At 38.3% G+C, this 10,568-nt stretch overlaps 1 protein-coding gene across 1 annotated transcript; it reads left to right on the forward strand.

Moving 5' to 3' along the window:
- The first annotated feature begins 4,592 nt into the window (after positions 1 to 4,592).
- On the forward strand, positions 4,593 to 8,212 carry LOC102488059 (protein DEK-like). Its single transcript, XM_014593327.2, is given in 5 exon segments — positions 4,593 to 4,967; positions 4,969 to 5,352; positions 5,355 to 5,651; positions 7,191 to 7,259; positions 7,685 to 8,212. Coding segments are annotated over 5 exon segments (1,137 nt in total). The 3' UTR covers positions 7,697 to 8,212.
- Positions 8,213 to 10,568: the final 2,356 nt, after the last annotated feature.

A 10,568-nucleotide genomic window follows, 5' to 3' on the forward strand; every position in this document is an offset into this window, starting at 1 on the left:
AGCATCCATAGGAGGGAAATTCATAGCCATTAGTGTGCATAAGAAAAAAAATGAAAAAGTGGTAAATGGACAACCTAACATCGTGCCTCACAGAATCAGAAAAACAACAACGTAAAAATCCAAAAAATACCCCAAGAGAAAAGAAATAATAACGATTTGAGCAGAAATAAATGAAATAGAAAATAAATGAACTAGGGCCAGCAGATGGCATGGTGGTTAAGAGTGCTGGACTCCCACATGGCCAACTGCGGTTCGAGTCCCAGATCTGGTGACTTGATTTTTCACTTTCTCTCTCTCTCTATCTCTCTCTCCCTCTCTCTCTCTCTCCCTCTCTAGTCAAATTAAAATAAATGAATAAATTTTTTAAAAAGAAAATAAATGAAAACAAATGAAAGCAAAAGCTGGTTCTTTGAAAAGATAAATAAAATTGATACCATTAGCTAGACTAATTAGGAAGAGAGAAAGGAACAAGACAAACCAATTTTGCAATGAAGCAGGTAATATTATGTCAAACACAATAGAAATAAAAAATATTATTAGAGGATACCATGAGTGACTATATGCCAACAAACAAAAAAACCTAGATGAGATGGACAAATTTCTGGACATATATAATCTACCAAGATAGAATTAGGAAGATTTAGAAAGCCTGAATAGATCAATAACAAGCAATGAGATTGATTCAGTAATAAATAACTTCCCAACAAGGAAAAGCCCTGATCCTGAAGGATTCACTTCTGAATTCTACACAACTTGTAAAGAAAAGAGAACCCCCATACTACTCAAATTATTTCTAAAATCCAAAAAGAAGGAATCCTCCCCAATTTTTTTAATGAAGTCTTCATCACCCTCATTTTCAAAACATAATGATAGAACCTGAACAAAAGAAAACCTGAAAGACCAATATCTCTGATGAATAGAGACGCAAAAATTCTCAACAAGATACTAGCGAATTGTATCCAACAATATATAACAAAGATTAATCATCACAATGAGGTAGGCTTTATTCCAGGGAGGCAAAGGTGGTTCATACACAAAATCATAAATGTAATACACCATATTAAGGGCTTGCACATCTATATTTATTGTGGCATTATTCATGATTGTGAAGACATGGAACCAACCTAAATTAATGTGAATAGATGAATGGATTGAAAAAGTGTGGCACATATAATCCATGGAATACTATTCAGCTATTAAAAAAATAAAACCCTGGGAACCAGCAGTTGGCGTAATGGCTATGTCGCTGGACTCCCACGTAGTCAGCCGCGGTTCGCGTCCCGGACCCGGTGGCTTAGAACTCACACCGGGCGCGTGTGCGTGCATGCCCAAGATCCCAGGAGGAGAATGGAGGAGAAGGGATTGTGGCGAGACCATCCCCTCTGGGGGGTGATTTCTCGCTTTCTGTCTCTATGTCTCTCTCTGTCTGTTTGGCAAGCACACGCGCCCTATAGCAAAAACCTCTCCAAAAAAAAAAAAAAAAAACAAAACCCTGTGGATGAGTATTGCTGAGTGAAGCAAGCAAGGCTATGAAAGGGAGACATTGTATTTCTCCACTTAACATATATTGACTGTCCGCACTCTATAGTAGAGACTGAAAAACTGGAGGACATAAAAACATTGAAAGTAGTTATGCACACTGGAGTCAGCATGGAAGGTGGGTGGGAGAGGGGTGATAGTAGGGAGGGAAATTAGGGAGAAAATCAAGAGACAAGACATTTGTGCCACATAGAAATTACTTATTACCTGTTGCTGATAACATGTATAGTATCCTCAACTGGACTGCTGTGAAGTGTATTTCATGTTGGATAAATTAACTTTATAATCTAAGTGACATATAGTGATTGAATGTGTAAAATAAACTCATGGAAAGGTTGAAAAACGTAAAAAATTTTAAAAATATATATTAAATAGGGTAACCAGGTTAGGTCTCATTGAGAAGATGAGGTTTGAGTGAAGATATGGTGTCAAGAATTTTCCAAGCCAAAGGAAAAAATAGAAGACCCTGACATAAGATTGTAGTTTTGGGGTTTAAGAAATAGCAAGGAAGTTATCAAGGCTGGTTAGAGTGTGTAGATACAGAAAAAGTAAGAGAGCAATATAGAAGGATGATTAGGTTATTTAAGGCCTTATAGGCCAGAATCCAATTACACTTGATTCTAATTAGTGAAAAGAGTCTTGTTGAATTTGAGATGTTTCTGGAACATTCAGGTAGGTATGCCCTTAGATAGTTGTTTACAAAGGTCGTGACCTCAGAACAGGCCTATGCAAAAATTTTCATCATAAAGACAGTTGTTCTAGCCTTGGAGGCTGACAAAATGTCTCAGGCATAATGTGAGTAAAAAACAACCAAGAATGGAATTATGGGAAGTACCAGCATAAAATATTAGGCTGTTGGGAAAGTCATGACGTGTTTTTCAATGCAAAAATGCATCATGATGTTCTCAATGTCCCAGCAGCAAGTGAAGAATGGAAGCCCATGAAGAAAATGTGAGAATGGCTGTGATGTGCTTAACAACTTGGCTTTGGAGAAAAAAGAGGATAGTAACTAGATAAGGACCCAGATTCCAGAAAAGAGATGTTTGTATAATTTTAATGATGAAAGATATTTAGACTTTATAAACTGGCAGGAAAGAGCAGAGAAAAAAAAGTTGAAAATGATGGGGCAAACAGGTAGTGTGGTGGTTAACGATGCTGGACTCCCACATAGCTGACGGCCGTTTGAATCTGAACCTGACGGCTTGCTTTTTCACTTTGTCTCTCTCTCTCTCACACACACACTCTGTCCCTCTCTGGTCAAATTAAAATAAATAAATAAATAAGTTAAATAAAATAATTCTTATGACAGTGTTTCATTCATTCATTTAATCCTCACAGTAAAACTATGAGACCAACACATTTATGATCCTTATTGTAGAACTCAGACAAACGAAGTTTTGAGAAACTTGCCTAAAGTCTTACAACTAACTAGGATAAATTAAACCAGGATTTAAACCCAGAGCTTTTTCCAAAGCTGAGCTCCCATTATATTATGCTGCATTTAAAAATATATAATAGATAATGGTCACAAAAATAGAAAATTATTTCTTTATGGTAATGTGTTTAGTAATGTCTTTTTTTTTTTTTGAACTAAAATACAGTGTATTCACACTAGGAAAATTTATTTTGCATGTTGTAAAGATGTACAATGATTAAATGTAGTTTTAAAAGTACAAAAATATATACATAATAAATAACTTTAAATAATTTAATTATTTTGTGTTATCCAGTTGAGCAGAAACAAGTACTCCATGATTACCCAAGAGCTAGCCATATGGGAAAAAATTTAAAACCAAAAAAATGTAACACCAAAAAAAAAAATCTAAGGAACATATGGGGGCAACTGAGGTATATTGTATTATCAATAGAGAAGACTCCATCTTGTTGGTTGTCCCCAACAGCAGGGAATGCCTCAAGTTTTTGTTTTTTTTTTTTTGTTTGATGGAAGAGGGAGAATTTTGAATTGGTGAAATTCTGGCATCTTGGAAATACTTATGTGATATTTCACAGCATATAGGAAAGAAAAGGAGTATCCTTGTGGAGCTCTATTTCATACCAGGCACCATGCCAGGTACTCTTCCCACTTTCTCTCTTTTACCATTTGCCATAGCTCTGTTTTCATTGCAGAGAGGAGGAAGCTGAGACTTAATGAGGGACAGAGATTTTTCCAAAGTCACCTAACAGTGCTGAGATTCAAAGCAAAGTATGTGTTGAGATAATAGCCCATGTATTTAACTATTTTATCACCTAAGCAGTTTTACATGTTTTTCCATAATTCCCACCAGTACTTTATGGATGCTGCTTATTACTCTGTTAAATAGATGTATTATAATTGATTGATATAATCATTTACTTATCATTTTACATTAAATTTTTCAACATTTCAATATTAAAATTAACAGTGTGGAGGTCGGCAGGTGGCATGGTGGTTAAGGGAGCTGGACTTCTACATGGCTGATGGAGTTCGAAACCTGGCAGCTTGCTTTCTCACTTTCCCTGTCTCTCTCTTGCTCTGTCCTTCTCTGGTAAAATTAAGTAAATGAATAAATAAGTTCAAATAAAATCATTCTTTTTTAAAAAAAGTAACACTGTGATAAATATTTTATAGTAAAATAGTTTTGAAAATTCTAGACTTAAAAAATATATATTTATTTATTTTTATTTGTTATTATTGTTATTCTTTTTAATTTGATGAGAGAAGGGGAGAGAAAGAGAAAAAGTGAGACAGCAAGCCACCTGGTCTGAGACTTGAACCATGGTCAGCCATGTGAGAGTCCAGCACCTTAACCACAACACTACCTGCCAGCTCCAGAAAAAATCCTAGATTTCCTTCCTAAAGCCAAATTCCAAAATATGGAATTATTCACTCAAGAAATATATACTTTAGGGGAGTCCCAGGGCGGTGGGCGAGGCTGGGGGAAGCCGCCCCTTGGGATAGGCATCGCGAGCCGCCCTCCCGGCGGCTCCCGGAGCCCACCTTGAGCCAACTTGGAGTCGGGCTTCTGAGGAGAGAGGGACTGAGACGTCTGGCCGCTCCCCCGCAGGCCCGCAGCATGTCGTCCTCCGCCCCGGCGGCCGAGGGAGAGGTGACCCCTACCCAGCCCGAGTCCCAGAAGGAGCCCGAGAAGCCCGGCCTCCGGGAGGAGAGTGAGGAGGAGGAGGACGACGACGACGAAGACGACGACGAGGAAGAGAAAGAAAAGAGTCTCATCGTGGAAGGCAAAAGGGAAAAGAAGAAATTGGAGAGGCTAACAATGCAAGTCTCTTCCTTACAAAGAGAGCCATTTACAATTGCTCAAGGAAAGGCGCAAAAACTTTGTGAGATTGAAAGGATACATTTCTTTCTGAGCAAGAAGAAAACAGATGAACTTAGAAATCTACACAAACTGCTTTACAACAGACCAGGCACAGTAAGACCTTCTGTTTCTACCTTTAATGAATGTGGTTCAGTTCAGTGGCTTTCCTTTTGAAAAAGAAATTATCCAATATAAAAAGAAGGAAGAAATGTTGAAAAAATTTAGAAATGCCATGTTAAAGAGTATCTGTGAAATTCTAGATTTGGAGAGATCGGGTGTAAATAGTGAACTAGTGAAGAGGGTTTTGAATTTTTTAATGCATCCAAAGCCTTCTGGCAAACCATTGCCAAAATCTAAAAAATCCTCTAGCAAAGGCAGTAAAGAGGAACGGAACAGTTCTGGAATGGCAAGGAAGGCTAAGCGAACCAAATGTCCTGAAATTCTGTCAGATGAATCTAGTAGTGATGAAGACCCAAAGAAAAACAAAGAAGAGTCTTCAGACGATGAAGATGAAGATAAAGCGAAGAGGAGCTGCCAAAAAAGACATCTAAAAGAGAAAAACCCAAACAGAAAGCTACTCCTAAAAGTAAAAAATCCGTAAAAAGTGCTAACGTTAAGAAAGCTGATAGCAGTACCACCAAGAAGAATCAAAACAGTTCTAAAAAAGAAAGTGAATGTGAGGATAGTGCAGATAATGATCTTTTAATTAAAAAGTTGAAGAAACCACCTACAGATGAAGAGTTAAAGGAAACAGTAAAGAAATTATTGGCCGATGCTAACCTAGAGGAAGTCACAATGAAGCAGATTTGCAAAAAGGTAACTACAATTTTGCTTTTACTTGGAAAAATACTTTGATCCATTCCTGAATTTGAAGCTAGGTCTTTATGTGTGTTAATTCATTGAATACACTTATTGAACTCCTATATGCCAAGCACTTTTGCCAAGCACTTTTTCAGGTGCTGGATTTTCCTACATTAAAAACTAGTCAAAGTCTGTCCTGGGCCATTTCCATGGCCTGCTGGTTAAGACAGCTGGATCCCACGTGGCTCACCTCATGGTTCAAAGTCCTGCACTTGGCAGCTTGAATCTGTGCAGTTGGCAAATTGCAGCCTAATCCATCCCATCACCTTTTTGTTTTTTGTATTCTTTCTTTCTTCAGTGAAAGAGAAAGACAACATCTCCAATAAGATCCTGACTCCACGACCCACCCCCGCCTTCAGCCAGCCCTGTATCATGGGCACATGTGTGCCTCGCAACTCAGTCTCTGGACTTAAAACAGGAGCCTTCCCCTGTGGGGCTGCCTTAACAGAATGTCATGTTTCACCACTGCACTGTCCAGCCTCCACCTGGTCTTACAAACAAAGTTCTATTGTAATAGAGACACACCTACTCGCTTCAGTTTGGTCTCTGGTAGCTTTCACACTACAGTGGCATAACAGTACTTGTGACAGAAACCATCACTGGCAAAGCTAAAACTATTTATTGTCTGGTCCTTTAGAAAAAGATGCCTACCCTAAAAAACATTAGGACTGAAGTCAGCAGGGGGCTTAAAGACTTTTGGGTGTCATCTAGTTAGGACCTGAAGTCAGGCAACGGTGACTAAAAAAACCTGAACGCTGGCAGGAGAGAGAAATGTAGTGCATCGGATTTCAGGAGTAGAGGACTCCTAGACCACCTAGATTTTGGTGACTGAACTTGGGGGAGGCCAGTTTAGCAATGGACCAGAGGCTGAAGTTCACTCATGTACAGGTTGTCAGATTATGTGTAGAATGCTGGATGATATAACAGAAGACCTGCCAAAATAAAGAACTGGTCCACTTAACTAAGATCTGTCTAGATGTTTTCCTCACCCATGTTTGTTAATTCAGCCCATATTCCCATTTTATAAAACACTGAGAATGTTTTTGCCCTGTATACAGTGTTACAAAACCTCTCAAACTGCAATGAAATTCTGTATGGTGGATCACAGTTCCAGTAGAATGGTCAAGCAGCTATTCGTTCACTGCATAATTTTCCTTTTTTTCCTAAGAAAATATTGGATTTGTTTTTTGTTTGTTTGTTTGTTTAAGTTTTTGCCATCGGGCACATGTGTTCTCCAGAGAGAGAGACAGGGAAAGTGAGAAATCACCCGCCAGGGTCAGGAGAAATGGCCATACCACGATCCCTTCTCCATTCTCCTCAGGATTTGGGGCATTCACACACACAGGCCCAGCATGATTTTTAAGCCACCAGGTCTGGGACTTGAACCATGGTCGGCCATGTGGAAATCCAGTACCTTAACCATTACACCATCTGCTGGCCCCTATTACTGAATTTTAAAATCCGCTTTTAGCATTGTTTTCCTTTTCACTATAGGTATATGAAAATTATCCTGCTTACGATTTAACTGAAAGAAAAGAGTTCATAAAAACAACCGTTAAAGAGGTAAATATTTCAGTCTCTTCCAAATTTTGGACATACAAAAGGAATTATAGATGTTGAAAAACATATCGTTTTCAAAATACTTACGTCACTAAATAACACATTTGGTTTTCACATTTCAAAATAGATGGAAAAATGTGTTTTCTGATTCCTAGTTGCGAGCTTAGTAATAAAATGTGAACAGTTAGTGACAAGCCCAAGGCTCTCGGTGTGCATGGAGGTTACCTAGGTATCAGAGTTCTCATACAACCACTGAGGGCAGCTTCCTATGCTATCAGAGAGGAGAATCCATAGTGCCTGGGTTGTGTGCTCCCAGCTAATTTCCCAAGGTCACAGAGATAAAGTAGATGTGAAAACAGAAGTAGGTTTTATGACGTGTACTTAACATAACACATTGGTTACGGCAAAATGTTTCTCTTTCATTACAGCTCATTTCTTGAGACAGAGGACAGAGACTGAGGACTTGTTCCCATAGATTTGAAGATCTGATTTATACCATTATACCAGCAAAGAGAGAATGTATTTTCTTTTCTAAATCCTCGTTAAGCATCGTGTTGGTAGACCTCCTTACTGCTGACCCTTTTATCTTGAGTGTTACACAAATTTGAGTTTGTTATTTAAAATTGCATTTCTGTGCAGTTTTTAGTTTAAACTCTTGCATGGCAGTACCTGTCCCTTGCTTTATAGTTGTATTTTGTACATTTTGCATTTCTTTATATAAGGTCATAGACTGAACTGTTGTGGTTTTTAGTGCACTTAATAATAGCTTGCTTAAGACATACTTTTAATCAAGTAGAAAAACTATTGTGGCTAGCATTTATACATGCAGAGACTATTGCAGTATTTAGTATATGAAATATTTTGAATACACATCTGTCCTCTTGGTGGCAGTGTTCAGTATATTAGAAATACACAGGCTCCAGCTGTCCAGACAACTGAATTGGAACTTTTCTTTTGCATGTATATATGTGTCAAATTGTCAGCATGACAAAAGTGACAGATACTATTTTTGTATTTTTAAAAACCAATTTGTTGTATATAAAGTTTTTTATTTGTCTTGTGCAAATCACTTTTTAAACTCACACAGGCAGGTGTGGGATGTCAAATGTCAGTGTTCAGCCAGGTGGGATGATGGAGCAGAGAAAGGCAGAGTCCGGTGACGGGACACAGGAGCAGTTCCCTGCTCCGCCTTGAGCGTGTCATTAGTGTGTATGTAAAGATTGACAATATATTACAATATCATTTTTCCTTATTGTCACCAGTATTGGGTGTCTTTTTCCTAAATTAGTTGGTGGAAATAGAATCTAATTTTAAAGTTTTGCATTTACTCATTCTTCACTTAAAATATGTTTTAATTGCCAGAGGGCATGTTGCTTGCTAGAGAGGGACAGAGAAGGAATGAGAGAGAGAAAGAGAGAGAGGGATGGGCAAAAGAACTCTCCAGTGGGGCATGGTCATGCCAAAATTCTTTCGCCTCCACTTATCCATCCAGTTGGGATTTGAAAAACACACAACTAGAGTGTTTTTTAAGACACCAAAGCCTGGGTTCAAAGACTGTTCAAACTGTGGTCGAGCCTGCGGGATCTGGCTTCTTTAACCAGTAAAATACAAGATAGACAATAAAAACTTTTTAAAAAAATTGAACTGAAAGAATAGAGAATAGAGGGGCTAGCAGGTAGCATGATGGTTGAGGGCACTGTACATGGCTGACTATGGTTCGATTCTCAGACTTTTCTTATTTACTCTCTCTCTCTCTGGTAAAATTTTAAAAATAAATAAATAGAGTTAAATAGAATAAATAATTATTAAAAAAAGTAGAGAATAGAGTGATGGTTGCCAAGGGCTGAGTAGGGTGGGAAGGAAAAGAGGGAATGAGAAGTTGTTGGTCAAAGCACAGAAAGTATCAAATAGACAGGCAGAATAAAATTGTAGATCTATTGCACAGCACTGGGACTGTAGTCAATAATAATGTGTTAAATATTTCAAAATAATGAGAGAACATTTTAGATGAGATACTTTCCACTGTTGGGTAATCTGTTGTTTCTCCTTCAAGGAATGTGTGTTTATATCTGTGCTAGGCAGTTCCTAAGATGGACTTAGATGGACTCCACTTTCTGCTTGTCATGACCATGTACTATCCCTTCCCCTTGAGTGTGGGTTTGACTCAGTGGCTCATTTCTTTCTTTCTTTCTTCTTTTCTCTCTTTCTCTGTTTTTTCTTTTCTTTTCTTTTTTTTTCTTTGGAGAGGTTTTTGCTATAGGGTACGTGCGCTCACCAGAGACAGAGAGAGACAGAGGGATAGAAAGTGAGAAATCACTCCCCAAGGGGGATGGCCATGCCGCAATCCCTTCACCTCCATTCTCCTCTCTCGGGATCTTGGGCACACATGCACATGTGCCCAGCGTGAGTTTAAGCCACCGAGTCAGGGACTCGAACTGCGGTTGGCTACATGGGAGTCCAGCGACACTGCTGGTCCCCTTGGTGACTTATTTCTGAGGAATAGAATATGGCATAAATCATGGGATATCACTTCTCAAATTAAGTTATGACAGGCTATGGCTTCAATCTTAATTACTCTTTCATTCTCTCTTTGTTCCCCACCCTGGGAAAAGCTAGAACTTGTAGCAACATTGTAGAGGGGAGCAGGTGGCAAGGGATCAAGGCTTTCAGCATCACGTGCTTGAGCTTAGAAGTGATATACTGCTGGAAGGAGGTTCCATATGGCTCCTGTGAACTAGGTATTTCACGTGGTACACAAGTGTGCCGCGCAGTTTTCTATCTTGTGATTTTTTTTATTTATTAATTTATTTTTCTTTATTAAACATTAATATGCTATACATCATTACAGTATACAAAATGAATTTTTCATCCAAAATACACTGTCTGTTGGCTCAATCAAGCACATCAACATACATGTTATCAACAAACAATTCTTCATTTCTTATGTCTTGTATATTTTGCGTTTTATTTATTTATTTATTTATTTGCCATCCTTGATTCCCTATCCCTAACCCTCTGCCCTGTCCAACCCTCCTCCCATTGTTTCTGGTATCCATGATTGCTCTCTATGCCTATCCCCCCCTCCCATTTAATTGATTTGCTAATGAACTTAATTTGTCTAAATATTTGCAATAGCAAGCACAGCTGATATATACATACACAAGAACCCATGTCTGACTTTAGGCATAAACCTCAGTGAGTAGAATGAACATACTATAAAATAGTACCTATCTGGGGCTATATAGCTTACTGTGGTCATCAAATACACAGTTTTTTCTTTAAATTTTGGTAACAGTTTTAGTATTTTTTTCT

Source organism: Tupaia chinensis, unplaced genomic scaffold (genome assembly GCF_000334495.1).
Source record: "Tupaia chinensis unplaced genomic scaffold, TupChi_1.0 Scaffold140338_1, whole genome shotgun sequence".
Lineage (NCBI taxonomy): Eukaryota > Metazoa > Chordata > Mammalia > Scandentia > Tupaiidae > Tupaia > Tupaia belangeri.